General features: G+C 38.2%; 1 protein-coding gene across 1 annotated transcript; it reads right to left on the bottom strand.

Annotated features, from left to right (window-relative positions):
• Nucleotides 1-2,008: 2,008 nt before the first annotated feature.
• LOC105382111 (neurotrophin 1) lies at nucleotides 2,009-19,462 on the bottom strand. The gene is made up of 8 exons (XM_048629067.1): nucleotides 18,711-19,462; nucleotides 12,854-13,234; nucleotides 11,708-11,885; nucleotides 10,513-10,753; nucleotides 8,845-8,994; nucleotides 4,843-5,013; nucleotides 3,746-3,869; nucleotides 2,009-3,473 (listed from the first exon to the last, which is right to left on the bottom strand). Exons 1-8 carry the CDS (start codon nucleotides 19,248-19,250, stop codon nucleotides 2,445-2,447), a joined length of 2,814 nt encoding a protein of 937 aa, XP_048485024.1. The 5' UTR covers nucleotides 19,251-19,462; the 3' UTR covers nucleotides 2,009-2,444.
• Nucleotides 19,463-22,344: the final 2,882 nt, after the last annotated feature.

Here is a 22,344-nt window from a genome sequence, read left to right as displayed (position 1 = left end):
TCACATGAATGTATGTTGTATGTTTGATTGATAATAAAATACATATATGTAATAGTAGTAAATTAAGTATCGTATCTTTAACTTAAAAAAGTGCCACTGTTATATTTTTATCTTTTATCAATTTTTCGTCTACAAATTTAATTGTGATGTTGTATAATTATATTGTAGTTGAGGGTATCGTTTTATTGATGTACTTAGTGTGTTATTCTGTGATAAATTTATATAGGTGTGTTTTTTATTGAATAAAGTGCTATATTTTTACAGTGCCATCTTTGATTTATAATTACATTACAACTTTAAAACCAAAGCCTTAGTTTTTGAATAAAATACTAACACTAGGTAAGTAGGTAACCTTGTTCAAGTTACATCATATTATCATCATCGGCCCGTAACCATACTGCTGGACATATGAGTCTCCCAAAGGACGCCACTACACTCGATACTCTGTATCTAACCTGACCCAAGATGACTCAAGCCCGGCATAGCCATCCTATCGATATAGATCACAGGGGTATAATCGTGACAGTTCTGACATTGCGAAAAAGAGACGCTTAGCTACATTAAGCGTGAGAAAGAAACGTTAAGCTGTAAATGTTTTTTGTCCTTTTTGCTGTGGCGCCTGTTTACGTCAGTTCTCTGTGCCAAACAATGAAACAAATGAAAAATCTGTGCCAAACAAAGGCTGACAGTTACAACAAAATTTTCTAAATGCTATTTATTTTTGATTTGCTAGTGATTTGTGGGTGTTTATTAAGTTTATTAGACTATTATCATCACTTAACGAGTGTGTGACATGGGTGGGTGGATTTTGTTCGGTTGTATAGAGCATAATGAACGAAAACACGATGGAATGATGGATGAGATATATTTTCACATGTAAGTAGATACTATCAAGTTTAACAAGCTTACATTCATCATAGTACTATCTATTGGCTCGATTTTAATATAAAACGATACTAATTTTAATACTGTAAGGTCTTTTAGTATCAGTTTTAAGTAAAAATTACGAGGTACCATATCATAACAAATCACATGGTGTTGCAAGTTATTGAAAATTTATTTTACCCACAAATATTATAGTATGCAAAGAAAATACTAGAAATTGTAACGGACTCGGGTTGGGTTTACAAATGGGGCGCACGAATTCGGTTTTTGTGAAGATTGTATTTTGTAGAAGTCATTCTCCTCTTTCAAATGAGGTGCCTCTCATTGTGAGGAAACGTTCGTTTCGTTTTTTTCTTCTATGTGTGATTTCTTCTGTATAATATAAAGTTTATTGTATTGATACGAAATGCGTGTTTCCTTTAAAAAAAACCCCATCACATATTTGGCCCACGATTATAATGCTCATGCTCATCCATTTATCTCTTTCATAGGTTTCCGACAGAAAAAAAAATATCAAGAAAATGGATAGACATTACCGGTCGCACAAATTGGGAACCAAGGAAACATACAAAAATTGTGTTCGGCACATTTTGAAGAGGATTGTTTCGATTGGACGAAGACAATGAATTATACAATCCACTCAGTTTGTGTATATTAAATAATTATATTGAAATCAAATAAGTATGAGTAAAGTTTTTTTTCTTATATCGTCGGTTGACAGGAAAAACTCACTAAGGCTGATTTTTCAATATTCAGATAAATGTTATCTGGGTAATACAAACATTGAGAAACATTGAGACGCAACAGCATCAAAATTATTTCCCAGCAAAACTTTTGTCTGGCTATTGAAAAATTAGCCTTTAGTGACTTTTTCCTATCAACCGACGATATACTCAAGTTTTGTTTTTGTTATTATGATAAGTTAAATTTCCCCATATTTAGGTTTTATTTTTTTGTCGGCAACATCTATGGTTTGAGTGAGAAAGAGAATAGTGCACACGGCGATTGCGAATCTATTTGTAGTTGATCTGAGATATAGATATTCTATCAATGTCACTTTTCTGCAAGGGTATTATTGTCCGCCACGAATAGAAGAAGTAAAAAAAAACAAACGTTATAAGAGTTAATTTTTCTAATAAGTCTTTCAATACTTAAAACTTAAAATCTATAATTTAAAGTCTACATACATACATAGTTAGCTTAGTCAAAAAGATTACAATAAATAAGTTAAATATTTATAAAATTTACAAATATTCATTTTTCAAATATGACATAAATAGCTATAATTTATATTGCAACTTCCTTTTGGCATCGTTCACGTGGTAATTTATATAATACAAACCCTAATTCTAGGTTAAATAATTTAAATGCTAAACAGAAATTTTTACCTGTAAACGTAAAATATTGCACCACCTCACCTAGACATAAATAACTTAACTAGAATATTGTGCCTAAAAATATAGCAGATATACGTAACTAATAATAGCCAACTATTAGGTAAGTAGTCCTACATTGCGTTTACCTTGCCATACTTAAGAAAAATAATACAGTTGAAGGCATTAATGCTTTCTTCGTCCCACTAAGTTATTATTGGGCTTACTCCTAGACACGGGATGGTCTATGGGCTTCCACTCCGACTGCGCGGCGGGCATATACTCGGCCATAGTGTCCTCTCTGTCTATCGATGAGCTTTCCTTGTCTTCTTCAAAGAAATCTATTATCGGGTGGTAATTATAGTTCACCCTTTTACCATTGTTCATCGAATCTTTTTTGGCTGGTTTCCTATTGTTATGATTATTGGTGGGTTCCTGAGGTCTAGCAGTAGTCGAACTCGGTTCAACGGCTGGTAGTTTCGGTGCAATAGTGACTGGGCTCGGTGGGTTGTTCGCAGTTATAATATCAGGCTCCTCTAGATCGTCGTTGAAATCCTCTAGACTCTCAATGTTGGCGGGATGTGATTCGACGGCAGAAGTTCCTGAGGAAACTAGGTCGTCTGGTGCACCAGAAATGGTTTTTCTTATTGGTCTTCGGTTAGGTCTCGGGGCGCCTCGTTTGAAATGGTTACTGTTGGTGATCTTGTATTTGCTGGTAGGTTCTTTCATGAAAGAGAATGATGATGGTGCGGCGGGAGTAGGCGGCTCTAGGTAGCTAGGAAGAGTCTTCCCATCAGCACCGGTGGCCCCCGCGGGATGCCTAGCACTTGGCGGCCTCTTAACATTCCTGACATTATTACTAGCCTGATTAAACGAATCAGGAAAGTACGAGTTTCCGTACGAATCCATCGGATTGCTGGAATGCCCGTCGTGATCATCTAAATTCATGTTGGGGTAACTATTCCCGGGTATGATGTTGTGGTTTTCCCCAATCGACGGGAAGGTCTCCAGCGGTTTGACGGCGAAGGGCGGGGTCTTGGCGATGCTGGGGCGCTTGATGCTGGGCTGGACGGACTCGAAGGCTCCGTTGCCGTGCTCGGCGGAGAGGTCCTCACCGGGGAAGCTCTCGGCCGAGGAGGTCTCGTGCACGCGGTGGCCCAGCGGCGGGAAGTTCACGCTGTAGCCCTCGATGTGGCACGAACAACATGTGGGGACCTGGAGGATTCAGTTATGGAATTGTAAATGCTACTTCGAATTAGTTTGATGTCATATACATTGAGAGTACTCAGGTAGATATTATAGGCACAATACTATTAATACACAGATACCTAGGTAGGTATGTTTTGTTGGCAAATTAAAATATACTGTTACAGAATATACAGCGAAGCTTTAGTGGTAAGGTATATACGTATATAGCAATCTTATCGCGCATGAAATTTTATTTTAAAAATAACTGAAACTTGAAAACTAGACAACTTTCCACGTACCTTGAATATGTCCATATGAAGGCCATTCTGTTGGTCCCAGGTGAGCAGTCTGTGGTAGTTGTAAACTTGAACACATTTCGACTTGAAGTTGTCAGTCAGGTAGGTGCAGGAGTCCTTTGGTTTCCTGAAATAAAGAACATAATCTGTACCTAAAGTAACAACATTCTACTACTGGGTACGGTATGCCTCTAACTCTATGTATGCTGTAGCCGATACATATCTTATCAGTACTTTTGTAGGGTAGAACAATGAATTAATATTACTTTGCACTAACAATATTTACCTATCCCCATTGCCTGCATCATCCTAATCATCAGCCTATAGCAATCCACTGCTGGAAAAAGTCCTCCCTTAAAACACGCCACTGGATGCGATCCATATCCTTCCGCACCCAATCACTACTAGCCTTTCGCAAATCGTCACCCCATCTAGTCGCAGGACGTCCTACACTACGTTTGCCTAGTCGCGGTTTCCACTCCAGAATACGTTTATCCCCATCGGTTATCGGTTCTACGACAGATGTGACTAGCCCACTTATAGCACTTGCTATAACTCGGTGAGCTATGTCGGTGACCTGTAAGATCACTTTACGGATGCGAATTTTCATAGAGACTCCTTAAGATTGCCTTATTGAGGGTTAAAACAGCCACATACAAGCACTTCTCCAGCCGCAGCGTCTGCGTGTGCTCGCCGGTGTTGACGATGTACTTCCACTGGCCGCTGGTGGCGCGCGCGCGCTGCGGCCGCACGTACTTGACTGTGCTGGGGCACATGAACCCGGCCTCGCCCTGATACTGACTAATACACCTGTACCATCCCTCGTATCCTAACTTACTTAACCCTTCATAGGGCATGGCTACATGGTTAAAGTTGGAAACCAGGTTAGCCCCTATTCCCACGCCGTCATCATCAGAATATAGCAGTCTATTGCTGGACGTATGGCTCTCCTAAAACACGCCACTGGATGCGATCCATAGCCTTCCGTATCCAATCACTACCAGCCACCTTACGCAAGTCGTCACACCATCTTGCCGGAGGGCATCTTACACCACGTTTGCCCTTGGTAAGCCCTACTGAGGGTTAAAACAGCCACTTACAAGCACTTCTCCAGCCTCAGCGTCTGCGTGTGCTCCCCGGTGTTGACGATGTACTTCCACTGGCCGCTGGTGGCGCGCGCGCGCTGCGGCCGCGCGTACTTCACGGTGCTGGGACACATGAAGCCGGCCTCGCCCGCGCTCGCGAAGTCGCGGCTTGCTGTGTCGCCGCGTCTGAGGAGAGGATTAAGTCATGAGGTGAAAAAGTTCCTGGGACATTAGCAGCAGAATACTCGGACGAACAAGGCTAGCTTAGTGACGACCTCTGCGATATTCATCATCAGATTAGCCTGACTGCGAGCCATAATTTACGTGGGAATTCCGGGGTGGAAAGTAGCCTATGTGTTAATTCAGGGTGTCAGCTTACTACACGTGAAATTTCATCAAAAAATATCCATCCGTGAAAGAGTAAAATACATCTATCCTTCCATACAGATAGATCTGAGACGATATGAAAAAATGGTAGCCAATTGTGAAAGAAGTACGTGTGAAAAGTAAGCTATATAGTCACTTCAGTTCATAAAACTGAGCATGAGTACATATAAAACTGGCTATAACATTTATTTAATTGTTTAAGGGCCGATTTTTCAATGCCAGGATAAAAGGTCAAATAACTATCTAGCGAATAATTTTATTTGGCTGTTTATCGGCTTGGTAGTTGCTAAACCATTTTTCAATTGTGATTTATTCCATAGGTAACTATCTTACCGATTTTTCTACTTGAACTCTGGAAAGGTGAAACAAGTATATGTAGACACCTAGTGCTAAAGCAGGACAGACTACTATGTATTTTGATTGTCAGAGTCAACTGTCACTGTCAAGCCACAAGCCTCACTGACTGTTTTGTTTGGTTGTTTATTGGGTTGTTTCAATTTTGGTATTTATATTTGTTATTTTTGGATCGCAATGGAATCACAAAAAAGAGAGCGTTCGGTGAATTTTAATATTAATGAAGTTACTGTGTTAGTGAGTGAGTGAGTAAATTTTATTCAAACATGCCATAGAAAATAAAAAGACCGATGCAGCAACAAATAATAATTTTCTTCCATGCAGTCTGCATGGAAGAAAATTGAGTTTCTTTTAACTCCAGTGGTATAACCAGTCCGCTCATTGAAAATCCTTTAATTTAAGTACGAGGGCATCAAAAAAACAATGAAGAAGAAGTCGTAAGAAGAAGTCTTCCCTGCAAAGGCAGGAGATGTAGAAAAACTGGAGCTGGGCCCTCAAATGCTCCTTCATTTAACGATGTAGAAGAAAAGGTGTTAGGCATTTGCTCCAACATTAGCATTCAACGTATCCTTAATTTAAATTTAATGAATAAAAACTGAAAGAAATAACACCTATGTTTTATTATCAAGTACTGGATGGTTTCTCTCTTTTCTCCTCAGCCTATAGCCGTCCACTACTGGACATAGAAGATCATGCCGCCAAGCAGGAGGGATCTCTTAGATACTTTGGTATATGTAGCATAGGTTACCTACTTATCATAAAATGAAAATCTATAATGTACCTTAATATTTTATTATGAAGGAGGTGCTACTACATTCCTCTTTTTTTAAAAATTAATGCTTGAAAATAAATCAACATAATGTTTGTAGTCTGGCGCCTTTCGGCGATGAAATTCTTTTGCATCCCACATGCTGTAATGATCAGGCCTCGTTTTGACGACTCTGACTTTCCTTTCAACAGGATTAATACATTCGTTCATTACCTACTACCTCTTTTTCGATCGCCAAATCATCAATATCATCGAAAATATCCATTGAAAAGACGATTATTCTCTGCGCTTGTATAGTTTAGAATTGGTATAAACACTAAAAAGAACTTACTTAATAACCTCAAATGTCAAATTATCAATCGAATAAGCACTATCTGGCGGCTCAAGCAGCAGATAGATTTATTCTCCAGTTAACTGAGTTATTGGACGAATAAGTTCTATCTGACGGTTGAAAAATTCAATATTTCGCTATCTGTCGAATAAACGCTATCTGGTTGTCTATCTGAGCATTGAAAAATCGGCCCTAAAAGAAATAAACATGCGTCAAAACACTGGTTGAAATTAATTATGGAATGATTTCTGAAACAGATAATACTCACGCAAACATAAACACAGAACATTTTGTCTTACATTTGTACAAAGTTAGCAGTGAAAAGCAACAAAGCGTAAAAATGACTGATTGCATTTATGTCGCTCATCTCAGTACTTGATCTCGTTGCAAGATAAATATCATTTACAAGGTGTACGATTTATAATAGGTACCTGTAATATATTTACAGCCTAGTAAGTATTTTCAATTAGAAAGTCGTCCATAGATCACTAATAGAAAGACAAAGGCCCACCTGTCTAATACCGTTAAGTGGAGCATGATTCTCCACATTTAACAATGTAACAAGTTACAGTTTTAGTGACAAAAACTTTCTAAATCTCTTTTTCGCCAATCTTATAGGTACCTCTTCAATTGGTAAATACTCTTAGTTTACAACATCTGGCTATCCTAATCATTAATTGTTTTCTGTCTACTTTCTATACGCATTTGATTTTATCAGTGCCTACAACTATTCTTAATCTAATCATGTTGTTATCATATATAGGGATTTACCCTTTGAACTGGTATCCATCGCTACCACCGCTCGCGCTCTTTACATTTCACATAGGCTCTTTTAGTGCACCCCGGCTTGGGTCGGCCGGATCCACTGAGTACTTGTGATGATGAGTGATGAGTGCCCATTCAAACCTTAATAGGTTTAAGAGCACTGTATTATTAAGAAATGTTATAAATAAATGAACAATAAACAAACTTAGTGGGATGTATGTACAGTCAGCTGCATAAGTACATAGCTGTACACTTTTGTGCCTTGTCAAACTTCCAACTAAACAAAACTTCATTGTTTGAATGAATGAATAGGCAGTTATAGAGCTTCCACTATGTTATTGTATTCTTGACGTTTCTTTATGTTTGGTAAGTAAAGTTGGTCGTCAAATATGTATGGGATTTCGAACGTCTAAAACCAATAATATAATGGATAGAGTATAGTGAGTTTGACATGGTTCAAAAGTTCTTCTTATGCAGCTGACCGTACATGTACATGTATGAAGGCAGGTACCGGTTGGACACGAGGTAATGCTCGGGGTTGTACTTGGCCTCCTGCTGCGCGGAGACGCCTTGTTGCGCCGGATCGACTGAGTACTTAGTGGGATGTATGTGCATGTATGTAGGCAGGTACCTGATGGACATGAGGTAATGCTCGGGCGTGTACTTGGCCTCCTTGGCCTCCTGCTGCCCGCCGCCGCGCCGCCTTGTTGCGCCGGATCGACTGAGTACTTAGTGGGATGTATGTACGGTGGCCTGCGCCTAAAAGTATACAGGCGCAGTTTTTAAAATAGCGATCTCAAGCTCACATGCTGCTCAAGCACATCCACATAATCACCACTGCTACACACATCACACACAACACATCCACGGATTTATAACAGATGTAGCTGGCCCCTTCATCATCAGGGATTGCTATTTTAAAAACTACGCCTGTATACTTATAGGCGCAGGCCACCGTACATGTATGTAGGCAGGTACCTGTTGGACACGGGGTAGTGTACTTGGCCTCCTGCTGCCCGCCGCCGCCTTGTTGCGCCGGATCGACTGAGTACTTAGTGGGATGTATGTACATGTATGTAGGCAGGTACCTGTTGGACACGAGGTAGTGCTCCGGGGTGTACAGTAAGGTGCAGATAAACCTGACCCCCCTCAGAAGCATTGTTACTATGAGAGGGGGGTCAGGTTTCTCTGCACCTGACCGTACCTGGCCTCCTGCTGCCCGCCGCCGCCCTGTTGCGCCGGATCGACTGAGTACTTAGTGGGATGTATGTACATGTATGTAGGCAGGTACCTGTTGGACACGAGGTAATGCTCCGGCGTGTACTGGGCCTCCTGCTGCGCGGAGACGCCTTGTTGCACCAGATCGACTGAGTACTTAGTGGGATGTATGTACATGTATGTAGGCAGGTACCTGTTGGACACGAGGTAATGCTCCGGCGTGTACTGGGCCTCCTGCTGCGCGGAGACGCCGTCCACGGCGCCGTCGCCCGGGTCCCGGTAGTCGGCGAGCAGAGCGCCCGCCGCCGCCTTGTTGCGCCGGATCGACTGGATTATTAGGTCGCTGGAATAGGTGGAGAGGTTATACTGTGGTTCATAGACTGTTTATGACTTCTTCTGCTTATGATGTCGGTGATAGAAGGTTTATGACCGTGATGAAAAGATTGGCCAGTCAGCTTAGCGACTGTCCAAAGTGCGCTTGACGTATATACGTGTATAATGAAAATGTGATACGCCACTCGAGCCTCGAGTAGAGACTTTTTGTGCACCCACTGCACCCCTGATGTGTCCGTTTTATTATTTATTCTTATTCCCCCCTATTGGAAATTGCCTGAATGAAATGGAATGGGAAATTGGAAATAAAGGGTCAATGGAAAATTGGTAAAAAGCTAATATTAAATCGAATCTAGTGGTAAAGAAGAGAGCTTTTTTCGTGCAGTTGATTTATGATCTCTGATGATGATAATGGTAGTCTGTTAATTACAATTATATCACCAATTTCGGAAGGTCACTTCCTACATGAAACGGAACTTTCTGTAGAGGTGATGTAATAGCCGATAGAAGCTAGAAACATTAAATAGTGATGATGATTATTGACAGGTGTCTTACTCGCACACAGCATAGAAAAATTTTGACAAACTAAACCCTAATGGTAATTTACCAGACAATAGTAAGCATTAAATAATAAAATCAAATAAAAATATATACTACCAAACAAAAATATACGTTAACCTTTTGTGGCAAGTAAGAATGAATGCAGTAGGTATAGCTATCGTATATTAACCACAATAATCTTATTCTTATTCTTCTCTGCTTCTAATATCTATTTCCTGGCAAAGAAATGTCGTTTCTTAGAATGACGACATCGCTCGGACAATGCCTTCTGAGACTTCGAACCAGTTGAGAGAAACGTGTGATACCACTTTCGCTAGCGGACGCGTTTTTTTTAACACGTAATACCGGAGTGACCTTCACTTTCTTCATTCTCAAAATCGAGTTTTGTATCAGTATGTTATAAAATACTGTTATGCAAGCACAACGTTCAGTATGAAATTATAATAATTTGGATAAGATTTTAGTTTTGGAGCGGAGTGTTTTAATCGTTTTTGGTGTTAAGATGATGGTATCTTCGGCCCTTTTCATTTCATTCCTATGTTAAGTCGGCTAAATTATGTAAGTAAATAAACACCATTAGGTTTTCTTCCGATAACGATTGTCATCGTGTTTTGTATTTGATGATTGGCGCCATCGCCATTATAGAAAATGGATGGTTTCTATGAAATGGTAATAACCAAAGAATGTAGAACCACGCAGATTCGAGTGATGCCGAAAAGAACAAATTCGTTAGCTATCCATATATCGATATTTTTACTACCGTCTAATGTTTTCACAAGCAAAAGAAAATACCTTCACACCTCACCCTCATAATATTAACTCGCCTTGACTAAATTTCCTTACCAAATCAATATTCGGTTTCATGCAATATTGGTACGTTGCGGTTAGAACAATAGCGCTCTCAAACTTCATAAAATTACGTAAAGCTATAGTGATCCTTCTGAACCTAAACAACTATAACACTCACGTAGGATAGTCTTCCGTGTGAAGACACAAGGAGTTAGTAAACAGCTCACACTTCCCGTCACTAGCTTGCGCCGGGAGCTTCCTGGCTGGAGCGGGCCGGCGCCGCGGCTTCGACCCGGCTGACCCGACGGACCCGGCTGACCCGGACGGCCCGGATGACCCCATTGACCCGGGCTCGGGGGTGCTGCGGCGGCTCGGCGCGGGTGATGGTTTGGGGAAGTTACCGCGGTGGATGTGGTTGCCTGGTGTAGGGAGAGGAATGTAAGTTGTTGACACACAGGAGGACAATCGAAAACTCCAAGCTATGACATAATAATATATTAGTGATTGTAATTTGTGGGCTCATTCTTCCAATAAAAATTAAATACAAAGTATGATTCTATGATGGTTGTCAAAATGCTTCGCGTTCACTAGAACTCATGCGATAGAGGATTCGTATAGTTGCAGCGAAACTTGTATTGTAAGTACCTACTTTTCCTAGTTATAACAATGTAAATCCGTTTCCGTTTCAGAACTATAAAGTTACGGTTATAAAATGCACAACATGTTAATACAGCAGATATCGTTAATATTACGGTTTTTCTCTATAGTTTTCTCAGCATATTTTCTCACGAACTGCCTACATTTAAACACGAGAGACCATAAAAATACTTTATTGAGACGTGCCTCCGTATACACGGGATTATCGCAGAGACTTCATAGAGCACTTTGTATAAGAAAAACTGTTTAATTGTGGGAAAATCACTGTTATTATGAGATGAACTTGGTCTATTGGAGAGATTTTACAACAATGAAATACCTGATTTCATTCCATTAACACATCATTTCATGGAGCAACTTTCCTTACTGAAGATAACCCTTTCGAACTAAAGTTGGTATTTATAAACTGAATCTTATTAAAATAAACTAAATATGAAAGAAATGCAGCCATAAATTTATAACAAATGAAGCACGACTAGCTAAGTGTGGCGCTATATGCGGTACATAGGCACTAAATAATACTGGGGAAGTTGTTAATTAGATAGTACCTAAATCCTTTATCTGTTCCTATCTGATTTTTTTAACCCTTTATTGGTATAATGTATATCGTAAGTGTTAAGTGTACCTATGTATGAGTTAAGGACAAAAACCTATGAAAATTGGAGATAGTCAATTAGTCATGCCCAATTAATTGCGCTTACCACAAAACAACTCACCTTTCCTATCAACGTATCTATTGAACGCCCTCAGTTTCTCAGCCGTAGGCAGGTCCACCAGTGTCTGGTTGGTGGCGTCGGTAGCCAGGTCTAGAGTGCCGTTGTCCAGGCTCCGGGCGACAGGCGAGGTAGACGGCTCAGTGGTGGATGATGATGGAGACATTTGAGGAGTGGTCTTCTGGAAGTTTTCGAGCAGTGTTGTTTGTTTACTCTATATTATAAATAAACCCCCTTATTCGTAGAAAAGTTATAGGACTTTATAGCTATAGAACTGTTGTGTCACTCTCTGTCAAAGAATAAACAGTTCAATAGCTAAAACGTCATATAACTTTTCTATGAATAAGGTGGAAAGATTTTACGACGGTGGAAAGGCAAAAATTACTAAGTGACACTTGTATTTCTACATCGAGTTCTATACATTGCTGGAATATAACTCGGAGTCTAAGTGCATATTTTACTACTAAGTATGTACTGGTAATGCATGCTCATTAACTTTAGTTAGTATCAGTTCCGCGCATTGAAAACAGCTAACACTATCGCCTTCTAAACGATGATAAATCTCTTTCATAGCCGCCATTTATTTTCATAGTAACGCGCTTGCTCTGATCATGACCATAGATAATAAAATTACTACCATGGTTTCACTTACACAGCTACTTACATTGTTAGAACCTTAGCGGTTTAAAATACAATAGTTATGGTGGTTGCATTATGGTCATTGGCCTTTAATTTTCTCTTACATAGGTATATGTTTTGCGGTAATGCGATGTTATTTATTGTTAAGGAGTGTAGAATTATTATACGGAAAATAAAAGAGTTGAAGACGCTTGCAGATGAAAATGGTTTTGTTTAGTTTTCTTAGTTAAGTAAAAGGTATAAGGCAATGTTCACTGTATTATTTGCGATGTTGTGGAGCTTTGAAAAGTAAATTTTGAAGAGTATAGTAGTAAGTTTTAAGTGAGCGAATAGTGAATAGCGAATGTTAATCTAAGCACAATAATATATAATCTAAGTTGTTTAGGTATCAGATATATTCTCAACATAATAATCGCATAAGTTATGTTTACGTAAAAAAAACATCTTGGCAGTGCTTTAAATGAATTGTGATGTGATAGATGAGGAGTAGTGCTTTGTAAGTGTACTCACATGAGTGTCATCGTCATCAACGTCATCCTTCTTAGTGTCACTGTCAACTGTGTTGTCTTTTGTTTCTTTGACCGCAGTCCTATTCTGTTGCACGGGCGCGTTTCTGACGCGGTTCCTAGCGCGAGATCTGTTGATGTTCTGTTGTGTGCGCGGTGCTTTGGTTGTGGTGGTGTCTTCGTAGGTTTCGAAGGGGTCGTTGTCGAGTAGTGTGTCATCGTCGATGGATGAACGTCGGATCATGTTGTGTGGGGCGAGTGGGGGGGCTGAGCGGGGCTCCTTGCCGGGCCCTACGGCGCGCCGGATCATCTTGGCCATGTCCAGCAGAATGGGAAGCATCAGCTCGGATGAAGTGTTCTCGTGGTTGCCGAACATTGATCTCACCTGGAACAAGTGTGTTGTTGTGAATGGTGACCGGAGAGTGGAATGGTCACTCTACCCTTAAGCTAGAGTTACCATCTAATTTCTCGCATTCTTTACCAGCAAAATTCTCGCCGAGGCTAGGTTGAAACATATTCCCAAATTTGTCGGGTTATATTATATTACTACGTTAATTTTGACCCTCTCCTCCCTCATCATCAGAACTGAATTGATAGGAATAGATTGAGCCACTTGCGAGTTTCGAGGTAGGAACTGTTCCAAATAAAAATTCTTACATTATTTATATTTTAAATCGTGTCAGGAATGACAGTAAATTATCAAGTGTTAAAGATCGTTTTGAATAGCTAGTAGTAGGCCTTTTACACGAATGTAGGTATTAAGAAAACATTTCCAATCCTACTCATTAATTCATTTACTATGTTCAAGACACTGTGTACATGTAAATATTTATGTTTACAAATAGTAGAATTTTAATTAATATATTTGCATTAATTAATACAATAAAAACAGAGGATGTCCTACGTTTTTACTATAGACATATCCGTATAGAAATTATGTATGAATGACAATAAACAATCCGGGTTACGAATGTGTTAAAAAATCAGTAAACAGGTTTGTGAATAATCATAGAAAGCATATTTTATAAAGTTTTATTATGCATATTCCGGACATACAGCGAAAGTACGCTCGTTACAACGTTGTCAAACTCCCTTAAAATTAAAAATACTTGCTACTTTTGTAGGTAATAAAAACTTACACTACACTTTTCAATGTAAGAAAAACGAACAAAAATGACCGAAAAAATAGTGTAATATCACATTTTATCAATTTGTACCTATGGATTAAATGTAACGAATACCACTTATCCGTAACATTTCTAGCAGTCTACAATATTACGTTTAACCGTAAGAGCAACGGCATAAGACTATTCACAGGCAATAAGAATGCCTCTAATCAAAATCCCAACACAAATCCGTTACCGGGATTCGATCCCGCGCGTGCCGATGCGTCGGGCGTGACGCACGCGAGATATAGTCCATTGGACGCGCACTAGGTATGTGTCTTCTAGATGAATATTGCAATGTGAGCAATTATATTGTGAACAGACGGGCTTAGTGCCACAGTTTGACAGTGTGACGTTATGCGGCTGTGTTATTCAGTGTTATCTCCACACGTAGCTAGCACGTAGGACATATGAATATAGACTTGACTTGTGTTAAGTGAGGCGCCGACGCCGTATCGAGGCGTTATGTAGAGTCTGATTAATATTTTTTCGATATGTGAACGACAAGACAAAATTATCTTTCTTGAGAAGCTTAAACTGAAGTTTAAATTTCTAGATTCTATCATGAGCAACTCCAACCATGATATTATGACCATATTATGACAAGCTGTCGCTTAAGTTACTGTCTGATTTGCACTCCCGGCCGATTGCTGTGAGGTTGTGTGAGCAGAATCTTTTCTATGATAGAACTTTCCGTGGTCTGTGCTACGTATGTAATGCAAGAACATTACAATATTATGTGTGGTTCGTGAACGTCGTCGTCTCTACCTAATTTATGGTTTCATTTTAGATGTACAGCTTTGACTGACTGCCTACAGCTTAAAAGTACATCCACATTTGAAGATGAAAATAGACTACAACCCTTACAGTTAAACAAACCGTTTGTATTTATCAGTGAAAATAACTGGGCTGCTACTAAACAAACTCAAGAAACTTGGTAAAGAGTAGCATCTCGGTGCGTATCCATATTCATGAGAAGATGGTATCTACGGTGCGATGTATCGGTAGCTTTCTAATTGATCGCAATTATCTGGCGGAAACTGTTGCTACGTACTGTTAGTGAGTACGGAGATAAACCCGTGACAGTCATGATGACGAATGGGCGCCACCGTGTATGTTTATACAGGGTGTTGCAAATAGGGTATACTAAGCCGAAACCTACGTGTGCGCAGCATGTTATATCTAAGCCCGGAAATGTATTCAGAATGTAAAAATTCGCAAATAAATGTATTAATTCTCCATAGTAAAAAAGTCACGTGACCAACAAAGTTTCTATAACATAACTAATGTTCATGTAACATTAACTGAAGTCATCAATGACAGTTTAACCTATCATAGCGCTGCATATTATACTTAAGTTGTAAGCATAACTAGAAGTTACAGGATCATTTGGAAGTACCGTCAGCCATATAGCATTAGCTATTTGTATCTGCACTGAAGGAAACCGTTTTGGATTAAATCACATATTTATGTTATATAATTCACTATTACTTGAAATAGAAGTTAATTCTTTTATAAATCGAAACCACACGTAATTCTATGATTATGTGATTTGACCCGTACAATCATTTTCAACTGCAAATGGCATATTGTACAAAAATGGCATGTTACAATAATCATGCACTTTAAATAAATATGTTAAATCACGCTAAGAACAGACACCAGTTTAACAGACAAGAGATACCGGACGTATAATCATAAATTTATTTTTAAATTCTTCTTACGATGTAATGTAGTGTTGACCCCTTGATGCAACTTTAAAATTGAGGGTCTAAAGATAAGTGGGTGTATCTTAATCATAACTTACGTCTCCAATATTGCATAAGACATGTACGCATAAGCATATTTTGGTTATTCTTGTAGTACATGCAGATATTCTGCCATAATGATAACGACGTCTTCCTCGAAACAGGGCTGTGACGATGACGATGATGATCACAATTTTTGCATATCCCATACTGGAACAGACCAGATCCTACAATTCATTATACGCTAGTGAACCAAGTATCAAAAAATATCATTGTAGTTTCAATCATTTTCCTCAAGACCCGTACCTAATAATCTCATCGTCACACAACAATTATTTAATCATCTCAAATCGTAAGAATCCACGAATTTCCTAAGTGGTTATGCTGCAATTGAATTGCATTAAATATCTGTCAATCGATAGGCGAGACTGTAGTTTTTCTCCACACGCAGGCAAGTAGACTGTGACGGATTGCTCCATTTCTTCGTATCGAACACAGAATAACTGTGGGAAACCGGCGATGGTGACGCAAATATTCTGCAAACTGTTGCCCGATATATTGTAGATTGTAGTTGACAAATTATTAATGAGGGGAATTACGTCAGCGATAAACGGCATGGTGGTTAACGGTGCAAATATGTAGTCGTAAAGTTCAATTTGTTCTTGTATCTTTATAACTCAAAAATGGAATATAGGTATAACTCAAAAATTTAATAAATCTATGAAATTAATAATTGAAATACACCTATTTTTCAATAAAGCAAATAATTATGATACTATGATAATATGTAACCATCTACTTATTTTGCTATACCATTTTTCACGAGGAAAGACATCTGACAGGACCCTTATTACATTCGAATAAGGGTAGTTATTGTTTGTATCAGATGTCTTTCCCCGTGAAACAAGGTATAGTCAGTATATTCTGGACCCGCCCAAATTTAAATGATATCTTTATCTAAAAGTTTCAATTAAAAGATTATGCATTAATATGCTGTCATACTGTCATTGAATTTTAATAAGTTGACAATAAATCACGTTTTCTAAATCTGTATAAATGGAAATGATTGGAAAAGTCGACATAGCAACATCAAATTATTATACATACACAAATTATGAAATGACTATTATAAGCTGAAATTAATCAATAGAGGTAAGTACATAAAGACGTATTGATCGACGTTTTTCTAATATAATATGATGAAAGATAATTACATGTCTTTCATTATGATAGCTAGCTTAATCAAATATGACTCAGCTGTATTATCAAACTATAGAATGATACAGCATTCGTGGTCTTTAAGTAGGTACATATATTTATTTATTGCATAATTCCTTTTCTTAATACAGAGAGAATTTATTTAGTTGACAGTAATTACATTAAAATAATAATGAAAATTATGTACATTAAACTATTGCAAAATGCTAAAGTATCCTCGTATGTCAACCTTTTAAAATGACTGTGGATTTTTGGACTTTCTTTTCGCGAAAACTCCATATCTAGTTTTGAAAGTAGCATTTATTTTAAGATATTACGCAAGCTTACATGACGGCATAAAGTTTGTTGAATAATATAATCAATTATTCGATTATGTCGTAAAATATGTAAATGTGGAATAAGCTGGCAGACGGGTTTTGATTTGTATAATTTGTTTCTTTTCATCGTGTATTGTGTTTTTAATCGATTAATCTATAAGGTAAATAGTGGTTTCATTTCATTGAACTTCAAATGCCTTTATTTAAGTAAAAAAAACGGTAAAAATAAGCAAATCGTAGTTTGATGTTCATTAAAATCTCACAAAACCCTATTGATTCTATATCTTGATGATGTACATGGGCAATGAAAAGGTTCCACTTAGAAAAGCACTAAATTACGCCTAAACGGAAAAAGCTAGCTTCATGATGACTTCTGCAACATTAAAGTACATTTAACAGATCATCAGGATATATGTAGAACCAACGAATAACAGTAATATTTTGTTATAATTTTAAATGAAAATTTTGAAAAAATTGTGGTCGTTTGGTGTCGGCATTTTGTGAGTGGAACTTTTTCATTGCCCGTGAGTGTATTTACCCCTATGTTCGGATGTCAGACGCCATAAGACAAATATTAACATCAGATGCGTCTTGATTGTGCGATGGTTATAGTTTATAAGACCATTATAGAGATCGACCATAGATCATTATATCCCTTCAGATGTCGTAGCCATATGATGGTTGTTGTTTTGGTGCAATCTGCAACTAGGTACACTTTTTTTGTATCGCCCAACTTATAACACCTCTCTTTTTGCGTAGGAGGTTAGAAAAATATTCGCGGTGCGGACACAGCCTTAACCGTCGTATTTTACTATTTAAAATGTAGGTAGCCACAGAATGAAAAAAAATTGTGTCATGATCACAATAGATACCTAAGGATCTGTTACGATAGATTTTGTCTATTATATTTTTAAGCTAGGAAAATGAAGTGTTTCCATTTGCCAGTAACTGTAACAGATATACAATTTTGCGAATCCTCGCACCGCACATAACTAGAAAAACGCAGCCTGAAAGTTTCTATCGGACATACAACGGGGTATTACAACACCTCCTGTATTGTATTAGGTATATCTTTATCTATTGCCTATTGCTTTGCCTAGGGGTGGACTAAAGAATCCTCGACCAATGATGCATGAAGCTGTTATTATAGGTGCATCCTGGAGAGTCAGTCACTGATAAAATCGCTTGTTGTATAATATTAACATAAAACTTTTGAATCTACCATGTCCAACAAAGTTTGGCGAGTGGTTAGGAAGTACGGTCAGGAGTAGAGAAACCTGACCCCTGTCAGAAGCAATGTTACTATGAGCCGGACCCCCTTTCAGGTTCCTTTTTCCCTGACCGTACATCCTAACTACTCGCCAAAAATTATGTGATTCATACTTTAGTTGACTAAACCAGTCCAAACTTACCTGTGCCAAGTTGAGCGGCGCGCGGCCGGGCGGCGTGGTGACCTGGTGGGCCACCAGCGACGCCAGCGCCCCTCGCTGCGCGCCCGACATCGACCTGATGATGGGCAGGATCTGCGCGAACCGCCCCACGTGGTCCTTGCGCTCCAGCGCTCGCAGCACCGCCTCCCGGATCATGCCCTCCTTCGACCGCCACTTGTAACTCGTCTGGTACCCCGGGTAACCCTTCTCGAATGTCTTCTTCGTCGTCGTCTCAATCAAGTCCATGAAACTGTCGGATCTGTGCGTCTTCATCTCTTCTTCCGAGTCTATGTTGTACTGCGGCCGGTGCGAGTTGGTGATGCCGTTGGGTTTGAGGATCTTGATGGGCGTCTTGCTCGGCTTGAAGGGCGCCTTCACGATGGTCTGGTACTGCCGCGACTCCTGCGCGATCATGATCTCCGGGTCCGAGTCGAAGTCAAAGTCTCTCAAGTCCTCCTCCGAGTGAATTTGCACGATGCATAGCGCTGCGCACATGAGCAACTTTGTCGTTATTGACGCCATTGCTACAGTTTTTTATTTAATTAAATTTACACTATAATCTAACTGCTTTAACTATCATAATTTAAAAAAACAACAAAATTAATTGAACCATCCAATTCAGCAAAAAGTCATGTTCCACCGGCTCACATACTTTTCACTTGGCTGGCGCGAAACTTTTTTTTGCGAGGCTCCGCGTTGAATTCTAAAGTATGGATGCGCGTACGTCGCCGCTCCCGTCCGGGCCGCGAATGCCTGCACACACGTGAGCGAGCATTGCTCTCTCATCTCTCCGCTAGTGGGTGTCGGATCTTGCCGGATCTCGGGGCTTTCTCCGATCGCGGGTCAACTGTCAAAATGTACACAGGTTGACCCTTACCGTACAGTAGTACAAGTGGCTTGCACAATGCAAAACGATACACGCTTACACTTGTTCGTTGTTTTGAGAAAGCTTATGAGGAAGTCTAGTTATGCTGACTTACATTTTTTATTATGTAAACAAACTAGGTATTGGACTTTAAATATTGATTTACGGCAAATTGCATAATTAGTCTCGCAAATAAATAAATAGAACACATTTTAAATAAGCTTTAAACGGATGTTTAGCGCAAAACGGATATTACCTGTCTCCTTTTTCATACATTTTTGTATCTTACAAAATATAATTAGGTAATAAAATTAACTGTGTTTCAAATTAACTAATACTATTATATACTTTTTGAAATCAATCAATTAGAATCCTTTCCTCTTTATGGCTTCCTCATAGGCAAATTGTTGTTTTCTAGTGCGGAACAAAACTTTATCGATTATTTCACCGAGTTATCCGATAAATCGATTTGGAGTCGATGCTTTCACACCGACGGTAATAGTGACGTAACCGTGTGATTAGTAGAGGTTAAACGAGTCTTTAAACTCTTTTTATTAGTCATAAACTTATCAGTCTGGAGATTATGTATTAAGTTTATTTTTACTCAATTTAACTATTTCTTTTAAAAAAATGTAGTGTAGCAAAACAAAAAACATGCAAGCAAATTGCAAACTTGTTTTTTTTTAATTAAATCCTTTGTCTCAAGATATTGGTGTCGATTCTTAAGTTTAAAATTCGACCCTATGAGATGTTCTGGCTAATTATTTTCGTTTAGGAATAATTTGGAACATTTTCATTGCTCGTAAGTGCATAATGTATATCCTAACTAATTCAAGAAATTACAGTTCTACACTCATTTTTAAGACCATGCACGTATTATAGGCAGTTTAATAATAAATTATCCAATTCATGAATAAATAAAGCAGTGAGCATTTTGTGCCTATGTTTAGAAAGTGTGAAGGTGTTTATACTTTATTCAAATAGAATCGCATTGTAATCAGCTTAATACGGAACCCTTTAATATATTCGGAAATGCTGGTAGTTCTTTTTTCTTTGTCAGTCTACTTAACTAATCGTAAACATGTATTTTTTTTCAATACGATAGCATAGGCAATAATAGTTGTATTATCAATACGGAAAAGACGCTTCTTAAGACGTAGCTTAATGACGCCGTCTGCAATATTGACAAACTTATGTTGTCAGCGCATCAGAATATTGGCAACAAAAACTTAAATAAGTATTGTGTAAAAACAAATATTGGCCTGGTGTTGGAATTTTGTAAGTGGAAATTTTTCTATTTGTAAGTCTTTAGGAGTACAAAGATAATCCTACTCCCTATTAATCCTTTAGGCAATGTCTGTAACAGTTATGGTAATTGTTGGAATCACATTACTTTCGTCGCCACCGCGCGCCGCCCACTCCGTAATAGGACGTGGCGCAAGATCTCTTCACTTGCAGTTGCTATTGGTTTGTATACAGGCTGTTGCTTTATATTTACCCTCAAATTATCAAGTATAAAACTATTTTAAGTTTAGAGAACGTTCACAAAATGGTTTTACAGACATAGGAGTTTAGACTCTTTGTGTTAGTCACCTGTAAACCTACTTTAAAGTGACAAAAATCTTTAAGAAATCGGGGGATATTAGGAAGATAACTAATAATACAAAACGGCATCCATTTTTTTTTATCGAATAGACCCTTGTATATTTAATCTGTCAGAAAAGAGATAGAGGCAAAGTTTTTCCAACATGTTGGCTTGATTATTTTCTGTTTTCTAGTAATAATCATGTTATCCCTTTCTTATTAACTCTGTCCAAAATTTGTTTGGAAAGCTAATTTACTGACAAAGAGTAATTTCTGAAACAAATTAATCTTTCTCGTTACAGAATGTTTTTCAAAATTGTTCGTTTTAATCATGCATATTTTTTATAAAATGTTATACAATGCCAATATACATATTTTAAAAATTGCTAAAAGCACAATCATGCTGTATATGCATTTAAAATGAATTACTCGTCAACTTGCCAGATACAATAGCACCATTTGAAAGAAAGTGACTTGACTTTACTTACCGCAAATATTTAATATTGTACCTACTTACTTGCATTTTCATTTTCACAACAATCTCTATAATAAGTTGTTGGTTCGTCGACTCATCGCTTACATTGTAGAAGATTTCTATTCCTGATTGCCTTTTGTTCCTTGGCCCTATCGTTAGATAATACCAGCAGAGTGTTTTAGTACGTAAAACAAATTTATATGAGTATACCTCGTTTCAGTTAATATGATTCCTGTGACGTTATGGAGACGTTTTGAGTTTTATAGTTTATGATATAATATTCTATTTTGAATTTCAATAGATTTTGTTATCAACTTATTGTAGGAGTCGTATCCAATGAAATATTATTAATTGACACAGATTTTGGTATAGAATTTTGGCGTATTATATATCGTATATTACCATAATAATAATATTTACTTTACTATCATTTTGGTAATGGGGTACACTAAAAGCCTTCGAGCCTTCTTGAAAACGTATCACCAATTCCTAATAATATTTTGATTCTCACCGAGATGTGTTTTATTTCTCTGCTTTTACACGATTCCGCACTTAGGTACCGAAAATATTATGTGAAATCAAATTCTACCTAAGATATTTCCTTCATTCAAATAGTAATTGAGCTATTTCCTTCATTCAAATAGTTTCGGAGTAACAAGGAATAAAATAATAATTCCATAAGTTTAATACTC

Source organism: Plutella xylostella, chromosome 22 (assembly GCF_932276165.1).
Source record: "Plutella xylostella chromosome 22, ilPluXylo3.1, whole genome shotgun sequence".
Taxonomy (NCBI): Eukaryota; Metazoa; Arthropoda; class Insecta; order Lepidoptera; family Plutellidae; genus Plutella; species Plutella xylostella.
This window is presented reverse-complemented; position numbering and strand designations above follow the sequence as displayed.